The following is a 13,386-nucleotide window of genomic DNA, read 5'->3' as shown; positions in this document are numbered from 1 at the left end:
AATGGGTCTTTGATTAGCAGATATACAGAATGACCTCTGGAAAGGAAAGTGATGATCTATATCTCCTCTTCTTGGGAAAAAGGTAGAGAAGTGGACATTCATATCATTTTTGCCAAATTATGCCACTTATAGGAAGGAGAGGTAGGAAACACTGAGCCCTCTTCTCAGAATGCTGTTGTGTGTGTATATCCTGGGAAAGAGTTCAGGCAAATAAGTCACAGCAACCCAGAAGCAACTAACCTTCACGCAGACCAAAACTACATGGCCATAGATAGAAAAGAAAAAGACTGGATAAAAATGAGAGAAAGCCCTTCTTCCTCAATCTCCCCAATGTTCAGAAAATACCTCTGCTTAGAATCATAGAATCATAATGGTTGGAGAAGATCTTTGAGATCTTCAAGTGCAACCGTAAGCTCCTCAACACCATAAATGTTAAACCATGTCCCTAAGCGCCTCATCTACACATTTCTTGAACACTGCCAGGGATAGTGACTCCATCACTTCCCTGGGCGGCCTGTTCCAGTGCTTGACTATTCTTTCCATGTAGACATTTTTCCTGTCATCTAACCTGAACCTTCCCTGGCACAACCAGAGGCCATTTCTTCTTATCCTGTTGGTAGTTATTCTGGAGAAGAGATCAAGCCCTTCCTCACTACAACCTCCTTTCAGGTAGTTGTAGAGAGCAATAAAGTCTCCGCTAGCCTCCTCCAGACTAAGTAACCCCACCTCCCTCATCCACTCTTCATAACGTCTGTGCTCCAGCACCTTCATTCCACCAGCTTCATTCCTCTTCCTTGGACACACTGTAGCACCTCAATGTCCGTCTTGTGGTGAGGGGCCCAAAACTGAACACAGTATTTGAGGTGCAACTTCACAAGCTCCGAGTACAGGGGGCCAATCACTTCCCTAGTCCTACTGGCTACACTATTCCTGATACAGGCCAGGATGGTGTTGGCCTTCTTGGCCAGCTGGACACACTGTTGCCTCATGTTCAGACAGCTGTCGACCAACAGCCCCAGATCCTTTTCTGTCACACAGCTCTCCAGCCACTCTGCCCAAAGTCTGTAGCCCTGCATGGAGTTGTTGTGACCAAAGCGCAGGACCCAACACTTGGCCTTGTTGAACCTCATACAGTTGGTTTCAGCCTATCAATCCAGCCTGTCCATATCCCTCTGAAAAGCTTTCCTACTCTCCAGTCTCTGTTCTCCCTCGGAAGGGAGTTGCCCTCAGCAACTACCTTTCTTTTTGTGGAGGCAATCTTGCATCCCAAGGCAAGAATCATAGAATCATTAATGTTGGAAAGGACCTTTAGAGATCATCTAGTCCAACCCCGCTGTACACGCAGGGTCACCTAGAGCACGTGGCATGTGCAGGATTGTGTCCAAGCGGGTTTGGAAGATATCCAGAGAAGGAAATTCCATAACCTCTCTTGGCAGCCTGTTCCAGTGCTCTGTCACTCTCACTGTTAGGAAATTTTTCCTTATGTTCCTGTGTAACGTTTGGTGCTTCTGTTTGTGGCCATTTCCTTTTGTCCTATCGCTGGCCACCACTCAAAAGAGGCTGGCCTCATCCTCCTCACTCCCTCACTTAAGGTATTTATATACACTGATTAGATCCCCTCTCAGCCTTCTCTTCTTCAGGCTGAACAGGCCCAGCTCTCTCAGTCTCTCCTCATAGGGCAGATGTTCCAGGCTCCCTGATCATCCTCGTAACCCTGCACTGGACTCTCTCCAGTAGTTCCCCAGTAGTCCCACAAGCATGGGCTTGACTGCCTTGCCCTAGAAAACCCCCTAGATGGACCTTGGTCTGTACCCTCATTTGGCTGTCCTTTGAGCTCCAGGGCCTCATACCTATTGTGTATGGACACCTGGGGAGGTGAGATGGGCTGGGATGGAATTCTTCTGCCACACCAAGCAGGGACGTGTTTCCATTCCTCATTCCTTAATTCTACCCTGTCTGCCCTACAGCAAGAAGGTAGGGGATCCTCAGGTGGATTTGGAGTATTCCCCCAGTGCAATCTTGAGCTGACTGCAGGGTGTGGCTCCACCAATCTATCACTTTCTCATACTCTCTGATGGGTCATAGTCTTTCTACCTCCTTCAGTGATGCCCCCAAGCCAAGAAGTTCAACTGCTTGTTCAGACCTAATGCAGCTGTTGTCTCTGCTACCCACTGCTGACACTGAGAGGCTGAGACACTCCACACAGCCAGAGCCCTGGATCGCTGCATATGGGGGGCACATCTCAGTCTGCTTCCCCACGATCTTCCTGGTGCTGACTTGGTCTGCCGAGTAGACACCATGGCTTTGGCTGATTCCTCACTGAGGTGACTGACAGAGGGGAGAGCTCTCCTGAGCTGGGAGCAGCACTCCTGTCTCCCTACATGCGCCAACTGCCACACTAACTAATTAGTGGCTGTGCTAACTAAGGGCAGCGCCATGCCATGCTTGCCCTCCCTGCTCGCCCCACCTCTGGCCGCTCGCACTCCTTGGGGGCCGCTCTTGTACGCACAGGGCTAGGGCTGCATTCCCTACTGGCGCCACCCGTGCTGCCTCAGAGGCGCCTCTCGTGAGGGAGTCACGCTGCCCATTCGGTGGCACTGGGGCTGCCTCGCGCTCCCTGCGCTTTCCCGCTTTGCGACCATGGCTGCGGTTTTGCTTCCCAGGCAAAGTCCCCCGGCATGAGTATCCATTCCAGAGCCCTTCCCTTCAAGATCTCTTGAAATCTTTCATGCATCACAATGTATCTTTCTGCAGTCTGACCGCATGACAGACAGCCGGAGAACTACATGTCCCCGAGGAGGTGGTACCAACCTTGGAATTAATGAACAAAATTGTTTCCTCATTAATGAACCTTCAGATGGTTCTCCAGTTTTTCCAGTTCCAACTACATCCTCATGTTTATTTGTGTACTGTCTACATTGTAACAGAAATCTGCAGGGCTTAGACCCCAAACAGGCATAATGCTTTAAAGTGTGTGTGTGTGTGTATGAACGCATGAGCATAGGTGGTTGCTGAGAGAAGAGAGAAAATTCCTCTCCTGTAACACTGCTCTTATTTCTAGAAGATTCATGAGAGATAAGGGAAAATGGAGATTTTGGGGGTTAGACACTCTGCACTCAAGGATAAAACCAGGGGCACCACCTTAGCAGGAAGATAGCCAGGTTCCTGACAGCAGAGCAGATAGGAAATGCAGACCAAATCATCTCCACAGGCTGTAGAAATAAACTTTGAGGAATTGTATCAAACGATTGGAAAGAATCTAAAACTAACTTTAAAAGTTAATAAAAGAAGCAGCACAGACTGTGCTACTTGTTGCTTAGAGACTGGGGTTTACTGAGGACATTGGCGCAGCTCAGTGCAGCAACAGAGGGACCTGCTGCCTGGATCCTGGCACAACACAGGGCTGGTGTTTCACCAGGGCACTACTTTCCCTTCCCAGTTCAGGAAAGTCCCGGTGTCCTTCTCAGACAGCGAGCAGAGCACCTTCAGCATCCCTTGTACGCTCACGTCCATTGTCAATGGGGGCTGCAGGGACAGAGCAGAAACACAGTCATGAGTCCAAGACCTCCTGAAGCTCTCACCTGGCTCCCTCTCAGGCCACTGTCTCCTTGGACCGGGAGCTTGGGGTCTCTAGGATGAGTGAAGGGAGGAGACACCAACACTTCTCAGGAAGACTCCCTGTCTGTCACCTCCTTCCCTCCTGTGCCTCAAGCTCAGGGAATTGTCCAGACAGCTCCATCAGAGCCCACCAGGTCTCAGGATTTTTGGGACGCAGGAGTCTCTGCATTCCTGAACAAATAGCATCCTCTGGACCCGCCCCATCAAAAAAAATAAACCCTACCTTAAGTCCCGAACTGGTCCCCATGTCCGTTTGCACCCAGCCAGGGTGGAGGGCAGCACAGAGGATGCCGTGTTCCCGGTAGCCCAAGGACTGGCACTTGGTGAGCATGTTCAGAGCAGCCTGCAGGGAGATACCCTTAGGATCATAGTGAGGAGGAAAAACAGCCCCCTCCCAAAGGGAAGATGCACAGACGCCAAGGCGGGGGCAGAGCAGGGCAGGCGAGGAGAGCTCCCGGGACACACAGGGCTCCCACAGTCTCCAAGCACAGACACCCAGCGCAGCTGGAGGCTGGTCCCTGCACAGGTCTCAGAGAATGAGTCTGGGACCTGGCCTAGAGCATCTGCGGGCAGGGACAGGAAAGGGCCGAGCGTCATAGTGGGAGAGAAAGAGGCCGCCAAGAACTGGTGCAAGTGGAGAGAAGTGGAGGGAGGGAAGGAGGAGAGTCACAAGAGGGCTTGGAGGTGTTTTGGAGAGAAAATATGTGGAGGTTCATGTCTAGCATAGCGTGGCAGTACCTTGCTGCAGCGATAGGAGATAATTTGCCCCAAATCCCATAAATACACTTCCTCAATGGAGCCGGCAGAGCTGGACATGTTGATGATGGCTGCCCTGCTGCAGCTCAGTTCAGAAGTTGGGCTTCCCTGGGCAGCCTTCTTCAGCAAGGGCAGGAACGCCTGCAAGGAGACGGAAGAAGGGCCTGTGTGCGTGTGGGTCAGAAGAGGACCTGGTGCTTCCACCTTGCATGACACGAGCACCAAGTTGGTGAGCAGATTGCTGCTCTCACAGAAGCAGAAGACGAGATTTGTCCTCCTGGGCACTGACCCATGGTTCCTTGCAATGCCCAGCTGAGCTGGAGAATGCCACGACAAGAGCCCCTTGGGCAGCAGGCCAGAGAGCAGGCCCTTCCCTTCAGAGTTTCCCATCTGGCTGCAATGTCCCAGCTGGGGAGCTGGTGCTGAGAAGAAGGGATGATCCCCTAGGGCTGAGTTGTCAAGCCACAGCTCAGGGTCCTCACCTGGCTCACCAGCAGGGGCCCAATCGTGTTGCTGTCATACACTGCAGACATTTCTTCCCGCGTCTCGGTATCAAGTGAATTCCACTTCACAATTCCAGCATTGTTGATGAGGAGGTTGAGCCCAGAGCCCTTCAGGTGCTCTGTGACGCTGGCTGCAGCCGCCTGGATGCTGGTGGGGTCAGTGACTTCTACAGAGCCAACACAGGGGGAGGTTAGTGCCCCATTTCCCTCTGTAACTCCCGTCACTACCAATGACTGGGGAGAGGAGCCCTGCCTGCCCCCAACCTTGGTGCACAGCCAGGAGCACCTACCAAGTTGGATGATGACCAGGCTGGGGTGCTTGGAGGCCAAATGCTGCAACTCCTGCAAGAGAGGGGCAACAGAGAGGCAGGGACACATGTGCAGAGGGCTCTCTCAGCCTGCCCCATGCACAGCCCCTGGCACTGCCGCTCTGCCCCTGCACTCCCCCTGCCCGGCGCCCTCCCTGCATGTCCTGCTCCAGTTGGGCAGGGCTCTGCATCTCCCGCACGCACCATGTGCCACTGCTTCACCCGCTGCCCCCCTCCTGCAGAGAGCAGCCCTTCCCTGTAGCCTTGAGCAGATGGGTGCTGTGCCAGGAGCTCCCTTGCTGTCCTTGAGGAGCCCTGGACACTCCGCACACCCCATGCACAGCTCGTCCCATGGCCGTGCTAGCCCGGCTGCCCTGCGACGGTGCCCTGCGACGGTGCCAAGACGATGCCCTGGCAGCGCCTGCTGCCCTGCACTTCCACCCCCTGCAAAGACAGCTCTGAGGAGCCTCACCTGTGCTTTCTCTCCCTTGGGGTCCCGGCAGGCTGCAAATACCCTCTCGGGAGGGTTTTGAAATTGCAGGAAATGTTTGACCAGTCCCAGGCCAATCCCTCGATTGGCCCCAGTCACCAGAACGGAGCGGACATGAAGCTCTGCCATGCTGCTCCTCCTGCCTCTGCTCTTCCTTGCATACTCCACTCAGTTCCCGATGCTACTTATACCCTGTTCAGCTGCCACCCCACCCACTTAGTGGTTGCACAAGCCTTTGGGTGTAGGCACAGTCTTTCCAGCTCTTCAAACTTTCTATGTCACAGGTCCTGGCTGGGAGCCACTCCTAGTCACTGCAAAGGGTAAAAATTACTTGACTTGAGCTGCTTCTAGAGTACCCTGTGAAGCAGGAGCCATCAGCCAGTCTGCCCAGAAGAAGCTGTGCTGAAGGGGGAGGCAGTGAGCCGGCTGTGGAAGGGACACAGGATGCTTCATGGCTCTGCTGGGCTGTGGTGGGCAGAGTCTGCACATCAACCCTTTGCTGTTCAGACACTGCATCCAGTTGGATGCTGCCTCACCATGCACTAAGCTAAGCAACTACTCCAAGAACTTACGTCCACAAGAATCATGCTGGGGTCATCACTGTTGTCATGAGCTCAACTCCCTCCTTTCCTTTTAACCTACTCAATTATTTTATTGTGATTCCTTACTCTTTTATGTGTGACTGTTGTCATGCTTGTTGGGAGCAGGATAAAACTGGACCTTTTGCCTAACAGAATTAGCTTGGTCTGACACAACTGGCACTGGAGGCTGTTTCGTCTCATTCTCATGCCCGAGACCTAAATATGGTCATGGTCAACGAATCAATTCTCATAGCAGGCTGCTGCCTGTGAATTCAGTACCTCTTTGTTCCCTCCACAGAATGGCTCCTCAGACTCTGGAATGAGTCAGAGTGATAGGGAGCAATGCCATGGGCTGCCCTCTTCTTTGCTCACCGTAAGGACCACAGAGGCAGCTCAGCCCAGCTCTACCCGTGTTTCACTCCTCCCCAGCTGGAGGCCCTGCCTGCTGCAAGCTGGCTGTGCTGGCACTCTCTTTCCCTGGGAAACACTGGAACCAAGGGAACCTGGCCTGTCCATGGTGGATCTTCCCCATCCACTGCCCTTCTGCCTACGATGTCTGACCATCTCCCTATCAGTGGTCTGGGTCAGGGATGTTCAGGACCATTCTGAAACTCAGGGTTTGTCATTATTAACAGAGCACTGGTGTTTTTGTGCCAGGAATTCCTGCCTCTCTTGGCGAAGGTGGCAAATGACTAGGGAAGGAGGGGCCAAAATGCAGCAGGGCTGTGATCTTCAGTGTGTTCACCAAAATGAGCTCCATCAGGTTGTACCTTCGGTTGCTTGATTCCCCCCATTGTACCACATCATGTCAGCAACCAGAGGAGGTGCCAAAAGATGTGCAGGGCTGCTCTGCTGTCCCAGGCACAGCGCCCATGGAGCAGAGCCCGTGGGACCTCCACGCACCCCTGCCCCAGGACATCCAGCCTCTGCCTGGTCCTCCCAGTGCAAGCACCAAGGCTGCCAGCCTGGCATTGGCAGCATCTGGGAGGGAGCCCTTTGGGCCAGTGCTTTCCCCCAGGATAAAGTGCCACTTCCCAGCCCCACACGCAGCTCCCAGCTTGCAAATCCCTCCGCTCCCACCTCCGTGCACCCCAGCATCCATCCCCTGCCCTGAGTGGTGCTGGTCAGGGATGCCTCTTCCAGGCTGCACAGAACATGGTGACAAGGTGCATGGCTGCGGAGCTCCAAGGCAAGGGGATCTTGTGCACGGCCATCCATCCTGGCTGGGTGAAGACTGACATGGGAACAGAGGAGGTACCATGCTGTGCAGGGACGGGGCAGCAGGAATGGGTCCTGCTCCTTGCTCTAAGCCCACCTTGCAGTGGCACTTACATCCTTAAGCCCTAAGGACAGATCTGAGATTTGCATCTCTACGCATGCAGAGGTGGAGGGTCTGGAGCAGCTCAGATGGGGCAAGGAGGGGACCACAGGCTGTGGCAGTCCTGCTGACATGGGATCTAGGAAGGAATAGATGGGAGGGAAGTGGGGAAAATGACAAAGGGCACCCAGAGACCCAACATTAGCTGGATCATCTCAGGGGCATCCAGCACAAAGGCCTCTAGCTGTGGCCAAGGCTGCAGTAAGTGTCCTCCTGCCAGCAGGCTGTGACAGACAGGTAGTTGCAGAGCACACCTGATTTCTGATATGTGTCAGAAGAGCATCATGATAGCCTGAGGATGTGTCGGGAAAGTAGGTGTGCTGGCCTAAGGGACAAGAACCATGAAGATGAGACTCTGGGATAGATGTGCTATTGCAAGAGGTGAGCAGCTCCCAGCAGGCCTCTGCTGTGGAACATGGGGAATTGTCACAGGTGTGCCTCTGTAACGGGTATGTCACCACTGTAGAAATCCACATGATAGATGAGACACCATGCCTTATCTGCTACTGCACGCTATATCCTACCCTTGCAGATGGGTTTCAGGACACACATGACACCATGACTGATGTGCTGTCCTTGACAGAAGAGTTGCAGCTGTGACTATGGGCCACTGGCTGTGCCTCGGCAGCAGATGTGATATCACCATGAGGGAGTAGCCCCACAGAGGCTGTTGTGTGATGCCACCAGCTGCCAGTTTATTCTCCTGGGCCAGAGCCGGCAGCAACCAGACAGCAAGCTGTGGTGAGCCAGGGGCACAGATATTCAGCCCCTGTCCCACTCAGCAGAGCGGTAAGGGATGGAAAAATAGAGAAAGGCTCCCATGACCACCCTTCCCTGCTACAGCTAGCAGTGCTTCAGGCCTTGCATTTGGGAGCTCCCTCACAGGATGGTAGCATCTAGCTGAGCCTGGAGCACAACTTCCCACACATTGCCCCTTGGCTGCATGAGGACCTCACATCCCACCTAAGACCAGGAGTTCCCTGTGGGCTCTAGCCCCAAGGCAAAGTGTGCAAGATGGGGGAAACAGGTTGCTGTAGCCCTTTGGCAGTCTTGTGTGGGGAGAGGGCCTGTGAGTTCCCATGACCCTTACATCCACTGAGGACACAGTGGTGTCTACGTGACCGCTGAGCACAGCTACCTGGGGGAAACCCCACCCTATGGCAGCTCAGGGTGTTCACCAGGGATGTGCTGCCTTCCCTGAGCACCTATCTGGCCCCAAAGCCCTGAGGTGACCCAGCTGCTCAGACACAGGCAGCAGCTTCGGGCACCTGCCCCTGGCTAATTTACTTCCTAAAGAGCCAGTTATGCTCCCTCAGGACCCACAGGCCATCACTTATGGGGATGCCCAAGCAGAGAGGTGAGTTAGGAGAGATGACCTGTTGGCACTGCTCAACACAATGATCTGCAGTCCATCCGGGAAAAGGGCTGCACTTCACCAGTTCACACCTCACACACATCCCGATGCAGTCACAGATGGACACAGCAGCATGGATTTATTGAAAACACTGGCACAACTCAGTGCAGCAACAGAGGGACCTGCTGCCAGGATCCTGGCACAACACAGGGCTGGTGTTTCACCAGGGCACTACTTTCCCTTCCCAGTTCAGGAAAGTCCCGGTGTCCTTCTCAGACAGCGAGCAGAGCACCTTCAGCATCCCTTGTATGCTCACGTCCATTGTCACTGGGGGCTGCAGGGACAGAGCAGAAACACAGTCATGAGTCCAAGACCTCCTGGAGCTCTCACCTGGCTCCCTCTCAGGCCACTGTCTCCTTGGACCGGGAGCTTGGGGTCTCTAGGATGAGTGAAGGGAGGAGACACCAACACTTCTCAGGAAGACTCCCTGTCTGTCACCTCCTTCCCTCCTGTGCCTCAGGCTCAGGAAATTGTCCAGACAGCTCCATCAGAGCCCACCAGGTCTCAGGATTTTTGGGGCGCAGGAGTCTCTGCATTCCTGAACAAATAGCATCCTCTGGACCCGCCCCATCAAAAAAAATAAACCCTACCTTAAGTCCCGAACTGGTCCCCATGTCCGTTTGCACCCAGCCAGGGTGGAGGGCAGCACAGAGGATGCCGTGTTCCCGGTAGCCCAAGGACTGGCACTTGGTGAGCATGTTCAGAGCAGCCTGCAGGGAGATACCCTTAGGATCATAGTGAGGAGGAAAAACAGCCCCCTCCCAAAGGGAAGATGCGCAGACGCCAAGGCGGGGGCAGAGCAGGGCAGGCGAGGAGAGCTCCCGGGACACACAGGGCTCTCACAGTCTCCAAGCACAGACACCCAGCGCAGCTGGAGGCTGGTCCCTGCACAGGTCTCAGAGAATGAGTCTGGGACCTGGCCTAGAGCATCTGCGGGCAGGGACAGGAAAGGGCCGAGCGTCATAGTGGGAGAGAAAGAGGCCGCCAAGAACTGGTGCAAGTGGAGAGAAGTGGAGGGAGGGAAGGAGGAGAGTCACAAGAGGGCTTGGAGGTGTTTTGGAGAGAAAATATGTGGAGGTTCACGTCTAGCATAGCGTGGCAGTACCTTGCTGCAGCGGTATGCAATACATTGCCCCAAATCCCATAAATACACTTCCTCAACGGAGCCGGCAGAGCTGGACATGTTGATGATGGCTGCCCTGCTGCAGCTCAGTTCAGAAGTTGGGCTTCCCTGGGCAGCCTTCTTCAGCAAGGGCAGAAACGCCTGCAAGGAGACGGAAGAAGGGCCTGTGTGCGTGTGGGTCAGAAGAGGACCTGGTGCTTCCACCTTGCATGACACAAGACACAAGCACCAAGTCGGTGAGCAGATTGCTGCTCTCACAGAAGCAGAAGACGAGATTTGTCCTCCTGGGCACTGACCCATGGTTCCTTGCAATGCCCAGCTGAGCTGGAGAATGCCACGACAAGAGCCCCTTGGGCAGCAGGCCAGAGAGCAGGCCCTTCCCTTCAGAGTTTCCCATCTGGCTGCAATGTCCCAGCTGGGGAGCTGGTGCTGAGAAGAAGGGATGATCCCCTAGGGCTGAGTTGTCAAGCCACAGCTCAGGGTCCTCACCTGGCTCACCAGCAGGGGCCCAATCGTGTTGGTGGCATACACTTCGGACATGTACTGTGATGTCTCCGTATCTAAAAATGTCAATTTTGCAATTCCAGCGTTGTTGATGAGGAGGTTGAGCCCAGAGCCCTTCAGGTGCTCTGTGACGCTGGCTGCAGCCGCCTGGATGCTGGCGGGGTCGGTGACTTCTACAGAGCCAACACAGGGGGAGGTTAGTGCCCCATTTCCCTCTGTAACTCCCACCACCATCAATAATGGGACAAGAGCCCCGTCTGCCTCAACCTTGGTGCACAGCCAGGAGCACCTACCAAGTTGGATGATGACCAGGCTGGGGTGCTTAGAGGCCAAATGCTGCAACTCCTACAAGAGAGGGGCAACAGAGAGGCAGGGACACATGTGCAGAGGGCTCTCTCAGCCTGCCCCATGCACAGCCCCTGGCACTGCCGCTCTGCCCCTGCACTCCCCCTGCCCGGCGCCCTCCCTGCATGTCCTGCTCCAGTCGGGCAGGGCTCTGCGTCTCCCGCACGCACCATGTGCCACTGCTTCATCCGCTGCCTCCCTCCTGCAGAGAGCAGCCCTTCCCTGTAGCCCTTGAGGAGACGGGTTCTGTGCCAGGAGCTCCCTTGCTGTCCTCGAGGAGCCCTGGACACTCCGCACACCCCATGCACAGCTCGTCCCATGGCCGTGCTAGCCCGGCTGCCCTGCGACAGTGCCCTGACGGTGCCAAGACGATGCCCTGGCAGCGCCTGCTGCCCTGCACTTCCACCCCCTGCAAAGACAGCTCTGAGGAGCCTCACCTGTGCTTTCTCTCCCTTGGGGTCCCGGCAGGCTGCAAAGATCCTCTCGGGAGGGTTTCGAAACTGCAGGAAATGTTTGACCAGTCCCAGGCCAATCCCTCGATTGGCCCCGGTCACCAGAACGGAGCGGACATGAAGCTCTGCCATGCTGCTCCTCCTGCCTCTGCTCTTCCTTGCATACTCCACTCAGTTCCCGATGCTACTTATACCCTGTTCAGCAGTCACCCCACCCACTTAGTGCTTGTACAAAGTCTCACATGGAGGTGCAGTCTCTCTAGGACCCAGGCCCTCGCTGGGAGCCACCCCTCGTCACTGCAAAGGGCAAAAGTCACTTGGCTTGAGTTGCCTCTAGAGTGGCCCCGTGAAGCAGGAGCCGATCAGCCAATCTGCCCAGGAGAAGCTGTGCTGAGGGAAGGAGCAGTGGGCGGGCTGTGGGAGGGACGCAGGGTGCCTCCTGGCCCTGCTGGGCTTGACACTTTCACGGGTTTTCTGCATGTTCCCATATAACACTAGTGGCAGGCTGAACCCATTCCCCTTCATCTGCCTTCCAGAGACTCTCCAATGGAGCTGCACAAGGCTACTCTGCTCTCCCTCATCTTCCAAGTAAATTTGCCATCCCTCATCATCCCATCAAAGACCTGCCGAGCAAACCACCAGCTTTGCCTGCTTGCAGAAGGAAGTGGACCTGCAGAGTCCGCACATCACCACTCTGCTGCTCAGACTCTCCATCTTGTTGAATGCTGCCTCCTCCCTTGACCTTTCCCATGGGAACTGTGGCACACATTCCCATTGTGCACATGCTTCTGTGCCATGCTGGAGTGTAGAGCAGCTTCTCCATGCGAGATCATGCTGCAGAAGCTTCCTGAGTGAAGCATTCCTTCTGCCAGGGCTGCAAGAAGACTCAGATGCTCTGGGTTTTTTTTTTTTTTTCCTGCTAGGAAAAGTGCAGTCCATATCTGTTTTCTAGCCGTATTCAACCACACCTCCTACATTATCAGTTGCTGAATGGTCTGTTTGTGTTCACACCCATCTTGACAAAGGACCATTACAGTGTTGCGCACCCAATTATATTTCTCTTTTTTTTCCTGTTGAATGGGTGCATGACAGAACTATCTTTAGTAAATTTAATCTACTGTGTAATAACAAATGTGTTGGCATTTATGCTGTTTATTCGCTCCATTAAGTATTCGGGTCATTTTGAGGCCACGCCAGCACAAAACATTAACTTGCTGAAGCATTCATAGATGGAAACGATTGAAGAGCTAATCAGGTGGTGGGACATACCCAGCCCTGTCACTACCTGTATCAGGAAGCTGGGCAAGTCAAGTCCACCCTCTGTGATTCATTTTCTCATCCGTGAAGAAGACTAATGACAACCCATTGTGAGGGGATTTGTCAGTGAAAAAATACTGAGTATGAGGTTTCTCTTATTTTCATCCACTTGTTTGCTCTACTTGTCATCTTCCTACCTGAGCTTTCCCTGCTTCAGAAACATGAGAAAAGAAAGCCTTTGAAAGGTACTGTTAGAGCACCCTGCGCCACAAAGTCAGACAAATGGGACCTGAGGGACACAGCAAGGCTGCAGATGCAGGGGCCTACCCTACAGGGCACAAGCCCACAGCATCCAAGCAAGGAGGACAGAGCGGAGCGAGTGGCAGGAATGGCAGCCAGGCACAGCCATGGAGTTGCCAGCTGAGTCCAAAGTGCTGAGGCTCATCTGAGTTCAGAAGTGCAGTCATCAAGGGTAGAGAAGTGCAGGGCCATGCCTGGGCATGACGGCAACATAGCTTAAGCAACAAGCAAGGTGAGAGTTGAGTTTAAATGCAGCTCTCACGCGAAGTGGGGAGGTCCTACTGAGGCTTCTCATGACCCTCTTTCATAAACTTACTATTTATGAAAGTTTTCATAAACTGCCTGACCCCAGTTTAC

At 54.1% G+C, this 13,386-nt stretch overlaps 2 protein-coding genes across 2 annotated transcripts; both read right to left on the bottom strand.

The window, feature by feature from the left end:
- Positions 1-3,399: 3,399 nt before the first annotated feature.
- Positions 3,400-5,837, bottom strand: LOC104568835 (uncharacterized). The gene is made up of 6 exons (XM_088534598.1): positions 5,658-5,837; positions 5,168-5,219; positions 4,857-5,044; positions 4,357-4,515; positions 3,842-3,961; positions 3,400-3,525 (listed from the first exon to the last, which is right to left on the bottom strand). Exons 1-6 carry the CDS (start codon positions 5,802-5,804, stop codon positions 3,412-3,414), a joined length of 780 nt encoding a protein of 259 aa, XP_088390724.1. The 5' UTR covers positions 5,805-5,837; the 3' UTR covers positions 3,400-3,411.
- A 3,273-nt stretch (positions 5,838-9,110) lies between these two features.
- On the bottom strand, positions 9,111-11,633 carry LOC104568834 (uncharacterized). The gene is made up of 6 exons (XM_010215746.2): positions 11,458-11,633; positions 10,969-11,020; positions 10,661-10,848; positions 10,154-10,312; positions 9,639-9,758; positions 9,111-9,322 (listed from the first exon to the last, which is right to left on the bottom strand). Exons 1-6 carry the CDS (start codon positions 11,602-11,604, stop codon positions 9,209-9,211), a joined length of 780 nt encoding a protein of 259 aa, XP_010214048.2. The 5' UTR covers positions 11,605-11,633; the 3' UTR covers positions 9,111-9,208.
- Positions 11,634-13,386: the final 1,753 nt, after the last annotated feature.

This window comes from Tinamus guttatus, unplaced genomic scaffold (assembly GCF_059628265.1).
Source record: "Tinamus guttatus ecotype Peru unplaced genomic scaffold, ASM5962826v1 Tinamus_guttatus_pri_ptg000576l, whole genome shotgun sequence".
NCBI lineage: Eukaryota > Metazoa > Chordata > Aves > Tinamiformes > Tinamidae > Tinamus > Tinamus guttatus.
Note: the sequence above shows the minus strand (reverse complement) of the source record. Positions and strands in the feature narration are given on the sequence as shown.

Bases quoted from the DNA above. Each gene is read 5' to 3' on its own strand.
- LOC104568835 (XM_088534598.1), bottom strand. From the start codon at position 5,804: ATGGCAGAGCTTCATGTCCGCTCCGTTCTGGTGACTGGGGCCAATCGA. The intron at 5,045-5,167 runs GTAGGTGCTCCT...TTGGCTCTGTAG, and splicing joins CCTGGTCATCATCCAACTTG to AAGTCACTGACCCCACCAGC. The intron at 3,962-4,356 runs GTACTGCCACGC...ATCTCCCTGCAG, and splicing joins TCTCCTATCGCTGCAGCAAG to GCTGCTCTGAACATGCTCAC.
- LOC104568834 (XM_010215746.2), bottom strand. From the start codon at position 11,604: ATGGCAGAGCTTCATGTCCGCTCCGTTCTGGTGACCGGGGCCAATCGA. The intron at 11,021-11,457 runs GTGAGGCTCCTC...CCTCTCTTGTAG, and splicing joins CCAAGGGAGAGAAAGCACAG to GAGTTGCAGCATTTGGCCTC. The intron at 10,849-10,968 runs GTAGGTGCTCCT...TTGGCTCTGTAG, and splicing joins CCTGGTCATCATCCAACTTG to AAGTCACCGACCCCGCCAGC.